Consider the following 19,545-nt stretch of genomic DNA (forward strand, 5'->3'; position numbering starts at 1 on the left):
TTCCTGGTTCTACTGTGCGGTGTGACGTGTTAGGGCGGGGGCTCTGCGGAAAAGGCGGGGGTGGGCGGGGCAGCAGCGGCCCTGGTGACGCGAGGGGCGGGGCCGATCTAGGGACCGAGGGGCACCGGGCTGCGCTTTGCGCCCTGGAGCCGGTGAGCGGCTGTCGCCATTGTTGGGGCTGCTCTTTATGGCCCGGGGCAGAGCACCCAGGCCTCGCCAGGCAGGCTGGAGGTGTGCAGAGAGCCCAAGACCGAGCCGCGACGAAGCTCTGCATGGACGGTTTGCCACCTAGGCGGAAATAGCCCAGCCAAGCCGCTGCCCGGTAGACGTATAATCCAGGCCACATATGTAATCTTAAACCTCTTAGTAGCCACTTAAAAAAAAAAAAAAAAGGTAAACTGCATTTAGTGATATAGATTACTTAACTTAATATATCCATGGTTGTTTCAGCCACCCCTTATGCATGTGAAAACTGGACGTGAAAAAAGACGGTTGAAGAATTGACGCATTCAGATTGTGGTGTTGGCGAAGAGTCTTGAATATACCGTGGATCGCCAGAAGGAGCAATCAGTCTTAGAAGAAATAAAACCGGAATGCTCCTTAGAAGCGAAGACGGAGAAACATGGGCTCCCTTACTTTGGGCATGTCATCCAGAAAGACCAATTGTTAAAAAGGATATCGCGGTTAGTACAGGGACAGTAAAAACGAGGGAAACCCTAGATGAGATGGGTTGACGCAGTAGCTGAAACAGTGGACTCAAACACGCGAACAGTGGTGAAGATGGCACAGGACCAGACTATATTTCATTGTTAAGCCGACTCGACAGCAGCTAATAACATCCCAAATACTGTAATCAATTTAAAAGATGCTTTATATTCTTTTGTCGGTATTAAGTCTTGGAAATCTGGTGTGTTTTACTCTTACAGGACCAGTTGCTGTCATGGCTACCCCATTTGTGTCAGAGTAGAACTGTGCTCCACAGGGTTTTTAATGACTAATTTTTTAGAAGTAGATCACCAGGCCTTTCTTCTGAGGTGCCTCTGGGTGGACTCAGAATTCCAACCTTTTGGTTAGCAGCCAAGTACTTACTGATTGCACCACCCAAGGACTCCAGGAAATTCAGAGATAGGTTCATATGTGCAGCCTAGCTGAGCCAGAAATAATGTCTACTACCAACTCTTTAATTGGTGTGTAATACTGTATGTTGTTGTTAGGTGTCATCTAGTAGGTTCCGACTCATAGCGACCCTATGTACAACAGAAAGTGCACCATCCTCACAATCGTTATGCTTAAGGCCATTGTTGCAGCCACCGTGTCAGTCCATCTCATTGAGGGTCTTCCTCTTTTTCGCTGACGCTGGGCTTCACCAAGCATGATGTCCTTCTCCAGGGACTGATCCCTCCTGACAACATGTCCAAAGTATGTAAGATGTAGTCTTGCCAGCCTTCCTTCTAAGGAGCATTCTGGTTGTATTTCTTCCAAGACAGATTTGTTCGTTCTTTTGGCAGTCCAACACCACAATTCAAAGGTGTCAGTTCTTCTTTGGTCTTCCTTATTCATCACCCAGCTTTTGCATGCATATGATCTGATTGAAAACACCATGGCCTGGATCAGGCAGACCTTAGTGTTCAAGGTGACATCTTTGCTTTTCAACACTTTACAGAGGTCTTTTGCAGCAGATTTGCCCAGTGCAATGCATCTTTTGGTTTCTTAACTGCTGCTTCCATGGGTGTTGTAAGATGTTGTGTATTCCTTTGTTGGTATTAAGTCTTGGAAATCTGGTGTGAACACCCATAATATTGTATAGGTATCTATTGTGTATCAAATTGTCTTAAAATTTAGCAGCCACAGGGCTCCTGTGGAACATTCAGATTATCAAACTGATCTTCCTAAACCATTTTCCCCCTACTCACGAATGGTTGTCTGTTGCCCATAAGATAAAGTTTAAATTCCTTTGCCTGGCTTTCAGTATCTTCCATAATCTTTCCCCATGCTATCTGTCCTTTATAATACTCTACTAGCTCTAAATTGACTAAAACACCCCTGCTTTCAAAGAGTGTTTTATGACTCATTAGGAATGGTAAGAAATACACAATTCACTATAATGAACACGGTTTAGTGCAAAATACAAAGACAGAGCAATAGGGATTTGGAAGAGATACCTCATCCAGTTAGAGCAAAAAAGTTTTCACTAAGAAGTTGACATTTTCAGATGGGTTCTGGGATTGAGGATTTCACCTGCAAGTGGAAAAGGAGGTGGACCAGGTAGAAGAAATGCTGTGGAGGGAGGAAAACAAGGGGCATATTTAGGAAGAGTGCAAGTCTAGTTTGGCTGAAACATAGGATACAAGGAGGAAAAGTAAGAGTGAAAAGTGTTAAGTCATCATTAAGTAAAGCCTTTCCATTTCTGAAACACATAAATCCCTGTTGTTAGTTGCCGTGGAACTGGTCCCCCAACTCACAGTGACTCAGCAAACAATGCTTCCCAGTCGTCCATCTTAGAATGGAAACTCGACTGAAACCTGTTCAGCATCGTAGCAACATACAAGCCTCTGCTGACAGATAGATGGCGACAGCGCATGAGGTACGTACGTTGGGCAGGATCAAACCTGGGTCTCCGGCATGGAAGCCGAGAATTCTACCGCTGAGCCACCATTGCCCCCGTCTGTGGATCCCTTCTGTTTACCAAATGAAGACTCAACAGCAGACTCTGCAATTCAAGAACCACATTACTTTGTGTCCTGACGTAGTTTGGAATTAAGCGAACTATCTTAAGGGCTATGCCACAGTATCCAAAACAAATTCTAATTTTCAATATTTTTAAATCTATATTGTTACAGGCAGTCTCAGTTTACATTTTTCTGTAGTGTTCATTGTGTGCTCACACATTTGGTAATATTTTTTGATAATATTCTCAGCAGAGATTAGATGCATTAAGTTAGACAGTACTGTTGCCTCCATGAACTGCCTCCTTTGCCATGAAACCAGAACTGGATGGTGCCTAGTTACCATTATTGAACATTCTGATCAAAGATTCCATATAAGAATCCTGATCAAAAGGGGGAAAATGCAGAACAGAATTTCAAATTCTTATCAACTTGAGACTTCCTATAGCCATGGAGGCTGGATGAACCCCTGAAACTATTGCCCTGAGATAACCTTTAAACCTTAAACCAAAAATACTCCCTGATGTCCTCTTAAGTAGTTTAGCTTAACTAGTAAAATAGCTTAACTAGTAAAGAGCCCTGGTGGTGCAGTGGTTTAGAGCTCAGCTACTAACCAAAAGGTCAGCAGTTCAAATCCACCAGCTCTTTCTTGAAAACTCTATGGAGCAATTCTACTCTGTCCTATAGGGTCACTATGAGATGTAATCGACTGGAAGGCAACAGGTTTGGTTTTGGGGTTTAGTTGTAGAATCATGATGATTAAATATCCTAACTGTAATTGAGTGTCTTCTATAGTTTAGACTCAGGGTGGGCAAACTTCTTCTGTAAAGGGTCATGTATTTTAGGCTTTGTAGGCCTGTTGCAGGCCTGGTCCCTGTTGCAACCATTTCCTTTTGCTGTTACGGCATAAAAGTGGCCATAAATAATACAGAAATGAATGAACATGGCAGTGTTCCAATAAAACTGTATTTATGGATGCTGAAATTTGAATTTCATGTATTTTCCCCATGCCACAAAATATTATTCTTTTGCTTTTTCCCCCAACTATTCAAAAATGTAAAAAATAATCCCTAGCTTGCAGGCCATACAAAAACAGCTGGCAGGCCAGATTTGGCCAATGAGGCATAGTTTGCCGACCCCAGTCTTAAACTCTTAATCCTCACAACATCCTAGGAGGTAGGTCCTATTACATCTTAATTTTGTACATTAGAAAAACAAGCAGAGGGTTGTCAGGTGACTTTCTCAGCATCCCACAGGAAGTGTTAGAATCTTGTACATGGTCCACAGAGTCAGGTGAAGTAATAGACATTTCCCAACATTGTCCATCCAGTTATTTGAAAGGCATTTATTGGACAATGAGCCTAACAGTGCTAAGCCCATGATAGCCATTAAAAGAAACTTATAGTTTTCTTATGAGTAGGTACTTGTTGATTGCCTTTGTTTTAATGTGTAAAAAGAGTCAGAAAAAAAAAATCAGTATCTTGATTTTTGTACAGCTTTTTTCCTCCCTGAAAAGAGCTTCAGGCATACTTTTTTTCATTCCTTTTCAAAGCATCCCAGTGTAAGAGCACAGGAATTTGTTACTCCGTGTTTGGAAAACTGAGGCCATGGCTTGGGAGCGTTAAGTGATTTTACCTTACGTCTTAGGAGCATAATATTAATGTCAGAACCAGAACCCATATTTCTAGCTTTCTTTCCCAACATAAATGCTGTGGTGAAAGTAGAGAAAGAATACACGAATATATAGCTGAGCCTTTTTAACTCCATTGTGACACAAATGACCTGGGACCTAACAGTAGTTAGGAGTTGTCAGAATAATTTTCTATCTTGCTATTAACACAGCTGGAGCAGTGTAAAGAAATATATCAATCTAAATTACTAAAGAAAGTTTATATCTTTTTTCCTGCCTTAAAATAAGTGTGGATTTTCCCGAGAGTGTGGCCCCTGGACACCCTTTTAACTCAGTACTGAAGTCACTCCTGAGGCTCACCCTTCAGCCAAGGATTAGACAGGCCCAGAAAACAATAATACTCATAGCTCAACCACATATATGGGCTGAATGGGCACACCCGCCCAGGGGCAAGAATGAGAAGGCAGGAGGGGACAGGAAAGCTGGACAAATGGAAATGGGAACCCAAGGTTGAGAAGGGAAGAGAGCTGACACGTCGCAGGGTTGACAACCAATGTCACAAAACAATACGTGTATTACTTCTTTAATGAGAAACTAATTTGCTCTGTAAACCTTCATATAAAGCACAATAAAAAAATAAGCATGGATTTGCTTCTTGCTGAAAACCAGTAGGACGCTGGCATTTGCCATTTTTTTAAAAGCAAGAAAGCTGCCCTTACTTCACAGACATGAGCGCGCTGCCCAAAATGCATGGAGACCAAAGTTTATTGTGGTTACGAGGGAGGGGCGGGTGTGAGGAGAGAACTGGGGGTTATTGCTTATGGGGTACTGAGTTTCTACTGAGGGTGATGAAAAAGGTTGGAAGCAGACAGTGGTGATGGCTGCCCACCATGGGAACATAATGTCTCCGAATTGTGCACATAAACTGGCCCATAGAGTTTCCAGCGAGTGCCTGGTGGACTCAAACTGCCAACTTTTTGATTAGCAGCCGTAGCTCTTGACCACTGCAGCACCAGGGTTTCCTATACACACAAAAACGGTTGAAATGGTAAATGTTGTATATTTCACCGCGATAAAAAAATGTTTTTAACTGAGATGCCTAAATATGTTATGGATATTTGCCAATTGCAAAACCTTATAAAAATAAACAAATACTTCCCCTAATGTTCTACTAAATTGGGGAGGGAGCAGTTTTTTTTAAAAAATCACTTTTGAAGATTTTTAGGGTAAGGGGGAAAAAACGGGGGGTCTTCAGAATGACAGTGTAAGCACTGTTTCCAGCCTGAATTGATCTTGCACAGCAAGCTTTGACTTCTCAAGCTCTGCTTTACTGTTTCAGGTCAAAATACATGATCAAAGTATACTATTCCCATTGTGCTCAGCATATCCTACAGGAGTGAGAAAACCATTGTTCTACAATGCCTCTATAATAAAAAAAAAAAAAGTCATGGTTCACATTGTAATGACGGCACTCCACTTTGATCTTATAAAGCCATTCTTTAGCAGTTTTTTCAGATACAGGGGAAACAGGACTATTGATAGAAATTCTCATGATAAAGGATATGCAGTCGCCTACTCTCCTGGATTCATGGGTTGATTTTCTACTATAACTTAAAGCTAGAGACAGGGTTATATCCAACAGCCTTCCTGCACCCCTAAAAAAAAGCACACACATACACTCAAAGCCCCTCAACACCCACGTGTTTGTTTCAGCTAAAAGCTTTGAGAAAAGTACCATTATTGTATGGTGTAGATTTCTATTCACATATATCCTTGAGCAAATAATACTAAACTGCATGTATGTTTATAATGCTGTCATCTCTAGAGAGATAATAGGTCTCTTCCACAGTGCTGGTAACACACTTTTCTATCCTACCAACCTCCCCATTCCCAAACTCCTTTGAATGTACAGCTTATTTTATTCTAGCTTTATTGTTTATTCCATCACACATTATCAGCCCTTGAGAGTGGATCTTCTTGAAGATTTGTTCAGTCACTTGTAATACATCCTTTAATGACCTGGATTATTTAACTTCCTGTTTTTCCCTCATGAAGAAATTGAAATGAGCTTTAAACTTTTTCACCTCAAGGTCAAGAATTTTTTTTAAGTGAAGAAACGTACATGTAAAAAAAAAAAAAAAAGAAACTTGGAAACGACTATTTTATAAATATGTGACTGTATTTTTCCTCATGTCCAGAAACTCTGATCGAATGGAATTCAGGTATATCCCTCCAAAACCCACACGGCTCAAAGACACAACACCAAGTTTTCATCTGTACCAAAATGGGCAAGGTATTGAAGGCACAGGCTCACTTTGTATCAATAAAGGACATCAAACACAGTCATCAGGCACTAATGACACAGAGGCATGTGTGCAACCACGAAAAGCAGGTGTTCAAAGTCTTCTGTAACTCTTCTCCCTTTAACATTTGGCAAAAGTCAGCCTAGATATTTTAATACCTCAGAAAGAAAAAATAAATAAGAGGTGCTATATTAAAATGTCAGGTTACCTAGAATGCGTCTTCAGAAATACAAGGGTTAAAAGGAAGGGAGAGGAAAAAAGGTTTCCTATATTCTTGGATTATCCTGCCTTTCTGAGGGTCTCAGATGTCCGTGTCTGTAGAAATGCCAGCTGTACCTGAAGATTTCAGAAAGTTTGGGTAGTGGCTGACATGGTCCCTCAATGCTACTAAAAGCTTATATTACAATCAAAAATCACAAAGCTACTTGATTTCTGCTTTTCAGTTAAAAACTGTATGCCAAATTTGGTTATTGAAAGGTGATCTAAAAAGTTTAAAATAAAGGAAGAGAGATAGTCTAGCTTCCCAATAAAAAATGGATTACCTATTTAGACAAATGGCAAATAAATATACTTCAAAGCCAAGCAAGTTCCTCTCCTCTATCTCTACCTACTAGGAAAGCAAGCCTGTTGTTTTTGTATCACTGATGACCACATCACTCAGAGAACCTGTCAGGAACTAGTTTCTCAATTGTAGGAGACTTTTCCTATGATATAAAAGATGAGGGTTTAAGCTAGGTCTAAGCAGGCAGAAGAGATGTGCACTGACAACGTCCCCATTACAAGCATACGACAAATGAACAAAACACAGCAGAATCCGTTTACATCATAACTATCGTCTACGTGATGTACAACTACTCGCTTGCCCTAGGTTAACGTCGCCCACTGCGAACCTCGAGATGGCAGTCAATAGAGTGTGCCACTTTACAAATAAGCCTATGTCTACAACTGCAGAAGTAACATGGACGTCTGTCAGCCTATCCAAAGTAGTAAATACATATATTTTTAAATTTTCCTAGGAAATTCATTTTGTAACTATTTTCCAAGTTCTTCCACTAAAGATACTTGGATCATTTTTGTCTTTTTACATCCCAGTCTACCAAAAGTTTTGTTTTGTTTTGAACTGTTTCCACGTATTAGGAACAAGGGCGCTGATGCAGCAAGTATTCACAATTAATTGTTACTATTTCAGTGAGTTAACAATAAACTGTTCTGCATGCTTGAAAAGTTAATTGTAAAGAAAAAATAAGGAATACTTATAGGAGGATCTCAACAATTTGGTGAGTTTTTTTTTTCTTTTTGTTTTAAAAACAACCACTAATATTCATCTCTGACAACACAGTATGTATATATATTGAAAGTTCATTTCCATGCTTATTACATAAAAATAACTATCAGAAATATCAATCTATCAGTGACAGCTGATATATATCCAATTAATTCACTGCAGAAGGGAAAGACAAAAAAAAATCTACAGTAATTATTAAAGCTCAGAGTTCAAATTTTTTTTCTTTTTTTTTTTTTTTCCTTCCTCTTTTTGCGTGTTTGAATTTTTTTGGTGGTTTTTCTGTGTTCTATTGCAAGCCGATTCCCAGATTAATGGCCTCCCAGTAGATTGGAAAGGAAGCCTGAAGACTTCTTATTTTGCTGTGCTTCTGCTTCCTGGTCTTGTGTAAGTCCCAATTCACTCTCAATTTGATCAAGCTCTGCCTGGTCCAGTAGTTCAAAGTCATCCCCTTCTTCAGTGTCTGTGTCCTCTCCTAGGCTGGGTGCAGCCTTGGAAAGTGCTTGCTGCGCGCCCTCTAACTGGTCTTTGATAGCAGCAGTCACTGCGGCTGTGATGACGTTCCCAGCCAGGTTGCTCATCAAATGAAAGGCTTGGTCACTGTTCAGAGGAAGGGTGAGACCAGCTGCTGACTGTTTTTCTTTGCTCGGTCTGTGGCCACCATCCAACTGCTCCTTTTTTCTCTTGAGCTCAACAGGCAAGCCAATGCTTAATTCATCTTCATCATTTGTTCCCATGCCATTTTCTAGAGACGGAAATTCTGGAAGGTCTCGAGAGAAAGCTTCCTGCTCGCTAGGTCGGTCAAGATCTGTGAAATATATAAAAGAAGTCCATATGTAAGCACTATAACAAAGATGAGAGCAAAGAGTTGTGTCTAAAGAGATCTAATTTAACCTGAACCCTCTGGGCAGCCTGGACATTCATCTAGCCTTCTGGGTCAACTTGAATTAGGTTAACCACCTAAGTGGTTAAGTACTGACTAAAGTTTAAATGTTCATCATACACAATTACTCCATCAGGCTCTTGTGTTGGGAACAGTTTCGTTGAAGCCCATGTGGAAATGTGCGATCATAAAATAAAAAAATATTCCAATTAGATGTTTTCATGGATTCTGTACAACTAATGGTGAATATTATCCAACCCCACCATTTCTGTATATGGAGATGAATCTGAGTATCCCTAAACCTGTTTAAAGGAATGAAATAAAAGAAGCTACTGCTCCTTCTAGTAAAAGAACAAGCAATTCTGCCTTGGAAGAAGTACAGCCAGAACGCTCCTTAGAAGCAAGGACGGCAAGACTTCATCTCATGTACTTTGGACATGTTATCAGGAGGGATCAGTCCCTGGAGAAGGACATCATGCTTGGTAATGCAGAGGGTCAGTGAAAAAAAGAGGAAGACCCTCAATGAGATGGATTGACACAGTGGCTGCAACAATGGGCTCAACCATAGCAACAATTGTGAAGATAGTACAAGACTGGACAGTGTTTTGTTCTGTTGTACACAGGGTCACTATGATTCGGAAACTGATTTGACAGCACCTAACAACAACTGCTCCTTCTATTTCATATTCAATCCAAGAGCTTATGGAAACATCTGGTGCTTCATAAATACAGCTGAAATTGATCATACCATTTAACCAAATTCTGCTCCTTGATAAGCTACCACTGAGTCGACTCTGACTCATGGTGACCCCATGTGTGTCGGAGTAGAACTGTACTCCCTAGGGATTTCAATGGGTGATTTTTCAGAAGTAGATCACCAGACCTTTCTTCCAAGGTACCCCTGGGAGGATGAGAACCTCCAGCCTTTCAGTTAACAGACAAGTGCACACACACACACACACACACACACGTGAACACTCGAAAGCAGTGTCAGGTTAGGAGAGAGGCAGTGACTTTGTTTTCATAGGTAATCAGGTGAAAATCTTAGTTATAAAACTGTTAATTCCTTGCAACAAGGGTTTAAATTCATCAATTTAATTAATTTAATGAGAAGCCTTATATGTGGGTGGGATTACTGTTGCCTCTTTTGTTATATAAATACATAAATCTGAGATGGATGCTTAAGAACAACGTACAATGTTACCTTCGTCTTTAACATAGGACCTCAATTGTAGATAATGAGAGTTTGTGGCATTTAAGTGGACTTCAGGGGTCTTCTTGCTGTAATGCACTTTAAAAATGAGGAAACTGAGGCCCACAGAAGTTATGGCACCTGTCCAAGGTCACAGTTAGCTAGTGACAATGGTAAGACTACACTTGGGTCTCCCAACCTCCAAACCAGTCTCCTTTTACATCACTGCCCAGCCTCTCTCCCTCCTTCCTATAGAAAAGAGAGCGTGCTCTTCCTTGTAAGATGTGTATAAAACATTTTATTCATGATCCTTAGAGTTTTCTCACACTTTCAGTGTATGGCTTAGATGACTTGAAATAAGCCAGTGAGACTAGCAAAAGGTAAGGTCAGTGCACAAGAGTTGTCTCTCTCAATTTTGGTAATGGATGTGGTCAGCATGTCCATTTGCATTAGTAAAGAATGCAGTGCCCTGTGTTAAACTGGATTTAACCTAATTATACAAAACAAGGAAATTTTCTTTTTTAACTTTGAAGAAAAACACAAGAAACTTTGCAGCCAGCTTTGGATTTGGGGAACTTGCCCTCCCTTCTTTAGTGTCTCTGGCCCCTTTAAAAAAATATATATATATATATTTTGGTGAATAATAGGTATACAAACCATTTCAACCATTTTTATGTGCATAATTCAGTGACATGAATTACATCCACTTCTTCCGTTCCTTATAAAGACGATTAGGCTTGAATAATGGAGTCCCTGGGTGGCACAAACTGTTAGGCACTCGGTACTAACATGGAAGGTTGGTGGTCTGAATCCACCCAGAGGTCCTTTGGAAGGCATGGTAATCTACTTCCAAAAAATCAGCCACTGAAAATCCTGTGGAACACAGTTCCACTCTGACATAGCTGGGCTCCCCACGAGTTGGAATTGACTCAACGGCAACTGGTTTTGGCCTGAATGTATGGGGTGAGCTTCCCTCGTCCCTACCCCTCACTACTACAATAAACTGTGCCGCCGGTATTTCAAAAGTTAATTGTTTTCACTGTCAATTGTTTTCAAAATAAAGGCAGATTTGGACACCAACTTAGACTTTTTTCTCATTCTTTTTAAAATAACAGTGTTATAAAGGTATTAATTCATATGCCATAAAATTCACCCTTTCAAAGTTACAATTCAGTGGTGCTTATCGTATAGGCACAAAGTTTTGCATCCATCACTATCATCTAATTCTAGAACATTTCCATCATTCCAAAAAGCGAGCCCATGTTCATAGCAGTAGCTCCCTATCTCCCTCTCCCACTGACCCCAGGCAACTATAATCCACTTTCCATGTCTGTAGATTTACCAATTCTGGACATTTCATATAAATGGAGTCATAGAAAAGGTGGCCTTTTGTGTCTGGCTTCTTTCACTTTGCATAGTGTTTTCAAGGTTCATCCATGTTGTAGCATGTGTCTCAGTATTTCCTTTTTATAGCCTAATAATATTCCATTGTATGAATATACCATATTTTACTTACCCATTTTGACAGTTAAGATTTAGCAGCTGACGGAAGTTAAATATTTGAGACTGGCAGCCTGCCCGCCATCTTCAACAGGCAAAAGGCTGTCCCTCCCATCTTCTGTGATGATGAAACTAACTCCCTATTTTTAAGGTATCTCCTTATTTAGGTATGCTTCCTGTTTCTGGCCAAGCTGAGGAAAACCAGAGACAGCATCGCAGGACCAGCTGAAACTGGCAAGAACTGGATCTGGCCCATCTGATGTGCTTAGAATCATCGACTCCATCCTCTGGATGACCCCAGAATCTTCTCCACCAGAGGGAACCAAACTTTAGCAGCCCCAGAGTGAGGGAAGGCTTTCAGAAGCAAGGGGTCCAAGCCTAAGATCTGGTTTGAGAGATCCCGTCTTTTTAGACTGTGAAAGCACAGAAAGGTCAGACTGCCCCGGGAACACCAATCAGCACACTGGCCCCACCCCGAGGCATTCCTGAAGACCCTAGACCCAATTTACTTCATACGTATAAATCCCTTGGGGCTATTATTCTGGGACTCATCTTGGAGACACAAGTCCCAGTGTGCTCCTTTGCTTGGCCAACCAAACAAAGCTTCTTCTTTCATTTTTACCCCTTTTGTGTCTCTGTGGCCATGCCAAGCAGGCCTGGAACAGTCTGGTTACATATTTTTGCATGAACTCATAATAATAAGAAAAATAAGAGTCTCCAAAAATAAGAACATACCGTCAGATGTGTCCGTCTGTGGAGTATATCCTTCTGAAAGGTTGAAGGTCCCATTATCCGTCCAGGATACCTCTGATACGTCCGTGTCAGACACAGATAATTCTTTGGCAGCAACCGTGAGGCTAATCTGTGTCAACGTAAGTGAAATACCAGTGGCACATTTTAAATTTCTGACAAAAATCTTTTGAAAAATCCATACTAAGACCAACAAATGTTCAAAGGGTAAAAGCCAGATTTTTTTCTTCCTATTGAAATTGTTCAATCACCTTATAGAAGCAGGAGGCCTGTATTAAGAAAACCATTCGCCTTTGGTACATGTAAACACATTTGCAGTCAAGTGACATGGGAGAAAATGGAAAACTAAATGACAAATACCTTAGGACAAAGAGCTGAAAAGTCTAATTCACTGTCATCCTTCTGACTTTTTTCTTTATCTGCTTCTGTTGAGAAAAAATGTGGAAGCTTTCACTGACCAGCTCAGACACACTGTATTTTTTATTAGTTATATATCCTTACCCCACGTTCCTCATATTCTCCAATGCCTCCATATAATTAAATGTTTTCACATAACAAGCTTCACATATTTGCAAGATGCTTGATTTCCAAAGGAAATGGGTCTCATAGCAGTAGTTCTCCAAGTGTGTTCCCTGGACCAGTAGCATCGGCATCCCTAGAAACTTGTTAAATATACAAATTCTCAGCCCCTACTCTAGACCCACTGAATCAGAGACCCGGGAGGGAGGGGCGCAGCAATGTGTGTTTTAACAAACCCTCGCAGTGAGTCTGATGCAGGCTGTAGTTTGAGAACCCCTGTGCTATAAGGCCATAAACCAGATTAAGAAGTGAAAAATGATCACACTGGTTTTCCCTATTTTCTTTACTTGCTCTTCCAATCCCTTCTTTTTTTATTTTTTTCAATCCTTTATCTGATATCCACACCCTTTCCTACCTGCATCAATTTTTTATCTGCAATAGTCCAACCCAAAATAAAACAATTTAAACAAAGCAAATAAATCAGAAATAGAAAATGTAGAGTTCTTTAACCCTTCTCTCCCTCCCCTGACAATTTGGATACAAGAAGTCAATTTATTTAAGTATACGTTTGAGAAGAGAAGTCTAAGACGATATTACTTTTCTGGATTATCTTTCGTAACAATAGTTATTAGAAGGCTAAAAGCACCCTGTAACATATTAAAGGCGACTTCTTTCATAATAAAAGTCATGCATGGAATCTAAAGTTCAAGCTTCACCTACCAGATCTCTCACGTTTCTTCAGATTAATATATTCCCCGATTCCAAAGTCTAGTTTCAACAGAACCGACTTGATTTTGCTGTATAGTTTTTGTCCAATATCATTACACTTAAAGAGGGGACACAAAAATGCAAACAGTACTGAAATACAAGAAAAAAGACAGGTATAGGTTAGATGACCTCTCTTTCAAAAGGCTTAGAATTCCACAAAAAACCATTTCAGTTCCCTTACTGACAAATAGGAGTTTATTTCTTAAGGAATGTTTCTGTGAAGTAAGTTCATAATTTCTATTCTACCCCCGTCATCAAAATCCTCTTTCTAATATACAGGCAGACACATACACAATGGTTATGGTCACTGTTTCCAAAGACTACCAGTTACATCAACTTCCTCCTCTCAATCCTTTTAAACTCAAAATTATAGAAAGATCACATGCTTTCAAGACAGCAGTCCTGGATTAAAATCTCAGTTCTACATATTTATTAAATCCTCCCTTATCAGGGAAAAGTTATTATTATCTATGAGGAATGGAGTTTTTATATCTCATGGAATCCAGATTTTCTGGTGATCCATCTGAACTATCTCCCTGAGATAATCTTTGAACCTTAAACCTTGAGTAAACTGGTTTCCTGAAAGTTATCTTTAAGTCAAACAATAGTTTAGCGTAATTAGTAAAGAATGTTCGCCTTGGGCATTGTGCTTTTTTAAAGAACTATGTGTAGTCAGAAACCCCAAAAGTCAGACTATAAGTTATATTTTAAGGTAAATCAGTAATTATCTGAATTGTTCTTCATGAAAATGTTGCCTGCCCACATGTTATGATGTAAACACTTATTCTGTCCCTGTTTCCATGGCGATATATACCATATGGAACACTTCTACTTTTGTTTGCCAACAGCTCCCTCCCCCAGGAGGTACTTTCCTTAGTGTTGTTATGCCAATTTTTTTTACATGTTGCTGTAAAAAAAAAAAAAATAGCATATCACATTTACAAAAATGTCTGGGGGAGGGGAGGAAGCAGTTGGCAAACAAACATAGTAGGTGTGTATTATTTGCGTAAAAATATAGTAATTACTAGTGATAAGTTGCAGTATAAGAATCTATGAAGGATTTTTCTTCTTTGGAACATTTTTGACTCTCTAGTTAGAAATGCTGCCCTGATCTGCAAATTGTATATTAAATAAAACTTCAGTTTCTACTATAGCCTTAATATTATTTTTGTTTTAATGTCTATTAGCATCTCATTAGTAATACTGGAATAATATTATTATTCCCCAGGGTTGCTGTGAAGACTAAATGAGACAATATAAGCTGTCTTTGGCATCTAGTGCTGCTATACCAGAAATACCACAAGTGGACGGCTTTCACAGTCTAGTAGGCTACAAGTCCAAATTCAGGGTGCCGGCCTTCTCTCTGTTGGCTCTGGAGGAAGGGCCTCGTCGTCAATCTTCCCTTTGGGAGCATTTCTGTGCTGGGACCCTGGGTCCAAAGGATGCGCTCTGCTCCTGGCACTGCTTTCTTGGTCTCTCTGCTCGCTTCTGTCTTTTATATCTCAAACAGATTAGTTTAAGACAGGATCTAATCTTGTATATCTCACCAGTATAACTGCCACTAATCCATCTAATTTCATCATAGTTGTAGGGTTTACAACACATAGGGAAGTCACATAAAATGGTAGACGAATCACACAATTCTGGGACTCATGGCCCAGCTAAGTTGACAGATATTTTGGGGGAACACAATTCAATCCACAACATAAGCCATCTGAATAAAGAATCCATTGCCCATATTAGACTCTCCTTCCTGAGCCCTCTTCTCCTCTAAATCCTAAACAGTGAACATCGAGAGGCTGATATTTTATAGCCATTCTATTTGGGAAAATGGATTTGAGCTGGGACCATGTGCTAAGCCCTGTGGTCTGCACTAGGGATACAAAAGGAAACGAAGACTGCCAATTACCTGTACTCCCTACTGTTTATTCTTTTGTTGTTGTAAGGAGATGTGCCCTGTTACATTTCAAAATAGGAGTTACAAACTCAGACTTCTCCAGAAGTCAGGAACGTGTATGTAAATTAACAAAGGAAGCTGCTATGAGAAAAACAGGAGGGTTAGAGAAGAGGTGAACATGTGCCCCATCTAAAGGCAGCAAGCACCAGATTTTCATTATTTTTGAAGAGAAGCAGGAAATTCACACATTTTTACAGCTTCTTGGGGTATAAGTCGGATATAATGAACTGTACATATTTCAAGCGTGCAATTTGGTAAGTTTCTATATATGTATATGTGTAATAAAAGCTGTCGCTGGCCTTTGTCCCAGGTTCCTGGGAGGTAACCTCTAGACCGTTGGAATTTCCCCAGTGACTGGAGTATCTTTGTTACTCATGGTGGGTCCCTCTGACTACACTTGTTGATGCTAATGAGATGACTCAGGGTGGGGGCTGGCCACACTGGAAAGACCCAGCTGTCATTAGAGGTTTGGAGCTTTGAGCCATGTGATACTGCCCAACCTCCAGGGAGTGGAGGGAGGCTGGACATTGAGTTCATTCATGTGGCCAATGATTCAATCAATTGTGCTTATGTATGAAGACTCAATAAAAATGCTAAATATTGAGGCTCAGGTGAGCTTCCTGATGGCAATAGTCTGTATGGTCACACATTAACGTGCCAGGAGGTGGAAGCATCCTGACTTCAGGAGGAAAGGATAATGAAAGCCTCATGATTGGAACCCTCCTAGACCTCATCTGGAACCTTTGGCTGGTTCTGATTTGTATCCTTTTGCTATAATAAAACTGTAATCATAAGTATAACACCTTTAGTGAGCTCTATGGGTTGTTCTAATGAACCATCAAACCTAAGGGGCTAGTGGGGATCCCTGAATCTGTAGCTAGTTGGTCAGAATTGAGGGTGGCCCAGGGACTCCCAAGCTTGTAGGCGGTGTCTAGGGCAGGCTTGGCAGTCTGGAGGACTGTGTCCCTAACCTACGAAATTTGGCCTAACTCTGGGTAGTTGGTGTCGTAAGTCATTTGCAGCATATAATCAAGAAAGCTTCACCACAATCAAAATAACGAACATTATCTTATTATTTTTCCAACTCATAGCGATCGTATAGGACAGAGTAGAACTGCCCCGTAGAGTTTCCAAGGCTGTAATCAGAAACAACTTAATGGCAACGGGAATCTTTACAGGAGCAGATCACCAGGTCTTTTCTCTCACGGAGCTGCTGATGGGTTCGAACCACTGACCTTTCAGTTAGCAGCTGAGCACTTTAACCACAGCATCACCAGGCTCCTACGTGAACATATCTACCACTACCAAAATTTCTCATATTTTTTTAATCCTTCTCTTCTGCTTCTCCTTGCCCCCCCCCCACCTCATCCCCAGGCAACCACTGATCTTATCACTAAATGTTAGTTTGGATTTTTCTAGAATAAATGGAATCATACAGTATATACTTTTTTTTTTTTTTTAAATCTGGCTTCTTCTAATCATCCCAATTATTTTGCAAATCATCAACATTTTGGCATGTATCATTTTTTTACTACTGAGTAGTAATCCATTGGAAACCCTGGTGGTTAAAAGCTATGGCTGCTAACCAAAAGGTCGGCCTTTCGAATCTACCAAGCACTTCTTGGAGTCCCTATGGGGCAGTTCTACTCTGTCCTTTAGGGTCACTATGAGTCGGAATCAACTCGACGGCAACAGGTTTGGTTTTTATGGTTAGTAATCCATTGTGTCAATATACCTCATCTATCTGTTGATGAACGTATGGACTGAATTCAAACAAAGTAGCTTTATGAACATTCATGTACACATCTTTGTGTAGACTATGCTTTCATTTCCCTCGGGTAAACACCTCGCAGTGGAATGACTGAGCCGTATAGGAGCTTTGTAAGACACTGCCAAACTCTTAACCAAAAAGGTTGTGCCATTCCACCTGTTCACCAACAGTGTGTGAGAATTACGGTTGCTCTATATTTTTGTTAGCCATTCTGGTGGGGGTGTAATGGCACCTCATGGAAGTTTTAGTCTTTGTTTTGTTTTGTTTTTTGAGCCAGGGAACATGCAAAGGGGCTGGCATGGATTGAATCATGTCACCCCAAAAATACGCATTATCAATTTGGCTTGGCAATGATTCCCGGTATTGTGTGATTTTCCCATATGTTGTAAATCCTGCCTCTATGATGTTAAATGAGGGAGGATGGGTGGCAGCTGTGTCAGTGAGGCAGGACTCAATCTACAAGATTGGATTGTGTTTTGAGGCAATCTCTTGAGATATAAAAGAGAGAAGTGAGCAGAGAGACAGGGGACCTCATCCCACCAAGAAAAGAAGCACCTCAAGCAGAGTGAGTCCTTTAGACCTGGGATTCCTGCGCAGAGAAGCTCCTAGTCCAGGGGAAGACTGACAAGAAAGACTTTCCTCCAGAGCCAACAGAGAGATAAAGCCTTCCCCTGGAGATGACACCCTGAATTTGGACTTGTAGCCTACTATACTGTGAGAAAATAAATTTCTGTTTGTTAAGACCATCCGCCTGTGGTATTTCTGTTATAGCAGCACTAGGTGACTAAGACAGGGGCTAAGACATTGGGTTGTTTGTGGGGGTGAGGAGCATAGCTTATTTATAGTTTTATTGACATAATTTAAAATAAAGAAAATTATTCACTTATAATCCTACCTTTCGCTACTATTCTTCCAATTTTAAAATGGAAACGTGTCTACAGGAACAAGGAGAAACTTTGTGTAGCAGGAGTATCAAGAATAATCTATTAGTTTTATAATTACGAAGTCACCCCTCCTCTTCCAAACTATGGAAGGGCTCGCTGACAGTCAAAATGATACCACACGCGCCACAAGAAGTAGGCAAACGTTCAACCCTACATACTTACACAGTAGATAGCTGAGTATAACCCCAGGAATGTAACTTCCCAAGATCGTAAAAAATGTGCACACACTGCAGACCAGAAGGCAAAACTAGAAATGAGAGATAACATGCAACAGTTATTCTTAAGACCAAGATACTTTAGAGTGCAGGACACCCACACAATTACTACTTCTCTGTATGTGATCAAACAGCGTTCTTTTGCACTTAGGCCTGACTAATGACTGCTACGTTCAACTAGCCTTAGTCCACTTATAATGATTTTGAAAACCCTGGTGGTGTAGTGGTTAAGTGTTACAGATGCTAACCAAAAAGTCAGCAGTTTGAATCCACCAGGAGCTCCTTGGAAACTCTACGGGGCAGTTCCACCGTGTCCTATACGGTCCCTGTGAGTCGAATTGACTCGACAGCAACGGGTTTGGTTTGGTTTTGGTTTTCATAATGACTTTGAGGGTTCAGGAGCTAATTTCAATCACAGAGAACAAAACGCTGCTGCTGTCGAGTCAATTCCGACTCATAGGGACCCTATAGGACAGAGCAGAACTGCCCAGTAGAGTTTCCAAGGAGCACCTGGTGGATTTGAACTGCAAAACTCTTGGTTAGCAGCTGTAGCACTTAACAACTATGCCACCAGGATTTCCACAGAGAACAAGGACCCCCCATTAATCATGCCTGTCGCTGTATTACTGCCAGGTACAAGAGAACAGGAGGGTCATACATTCCCGGAAACTTGTTACTAAGCACCACTTACTGGTTATCACAGCTTGGTAACCAAATCTTCAAACTACTCTATGCCCATCAAAATTCACAAACCCAGAAAAACATGTCACAGAAATCAGAGGCATTTATACAAATCTAACAATAATTTGCATAGCTGTTAAGCTGCTGGGATAAATCTACTGGCTATCACCATCGTTCCAAGCCATGCCCACCCCTCAAGTGGCACCACTTACAGGTATCATAGAACCCAACTGTCAACAGGAATGAAACGCCTACAGTCATATGTGAACCATTATTTTCCTCCCTTTCTGTCAGTTATGACTCCCGCCACCGCCGGCCGCAAAAAAAAAAAAAAAAAAAAAACCTTGGTTGCTTTAAGAAATTTAAGAACAATTTTCAGAAAATTTCCTTCATTCCCATTAGGAACATCAAGACAGAAAGCTTTTCCCCATAAAGTCTTCATTTGATTTCCACACTCTAGACTTAAACTATCCCACTTCTTTTG

At 40.6% G+C, this 19,545-nt stretch overlaps 1 protein-coding gene and 1 long non-coding RNA gene across 5 annotated transcripts in view; one reads left to right on the plus strand and one right to left on the minus strand.

Moving 5' to 3' along the window:
- The first annotated feature begins 124 nt into the window (after positions 1-124).
- On the plus strand, positions 125-6,465 carry LOC135228076 (uncharacterized). The gene is made up of 2 exons (XR_010318304.1): positions 125-348; positions 451-6,465. It is a non-coding gene; the product is annotated as an uncharacterized LOC135228076 (long non-coding RNA).
- Positions 6,466-6,778: 313 nt separating this feature from the next.
- RETREG1 (reticulophagy regulator 1) overlaps positions 6,779-19,545 on the minus strand; it is a 184,138-nt gene continuing 171,371 nt past the window's right edge. For all 4 annotated transcript variants that reach the window (XM_010588078.3, XM_023545395.2, XM_023545394.2 and 1 more), the window contains 5 exons: positions 18,328-18,412; positions 13,446-13,583; positions 12,567-12,631; positions 12,192-12,318; positions 6,779-8,689 (listed from right to left, as the gene is read on the minus strand). In XM_010588078.3, coding sequence (XP_010586380.2) covers positions 8,193-8,689; positions 12,192-12,318; positions 12,567-12,631; positions 13,446-13,583; positions 18,328-18,412 — 912 coding nt within the window. In that variant the 3' untranslated portion in view covers positions 6,779-8,192. The remainder of the gene's footprint in view (positions 8,690-12,191; positions 12,319-12,566; positions 12,632-13,445; positions 13,584-18,327; positions 18,413-19,545) is intronic.

The sequence above is a fragment of the Loxodonta africana genome, chromosome 2 (assembly GCF_030014295.1).
Source record: "Loxodonta africana isolate mLoxAfr1 chromosome 2, mLoxAfr1.hap2, whole genome shotgun sequence".
Taxonomy (NCBI): domain Eukaryota; kingdom Metazoa; phylum Chordata; class Mammalia; order Proboscidea; family Elephantidae; genus Loxodonta; species Loxodonta africana.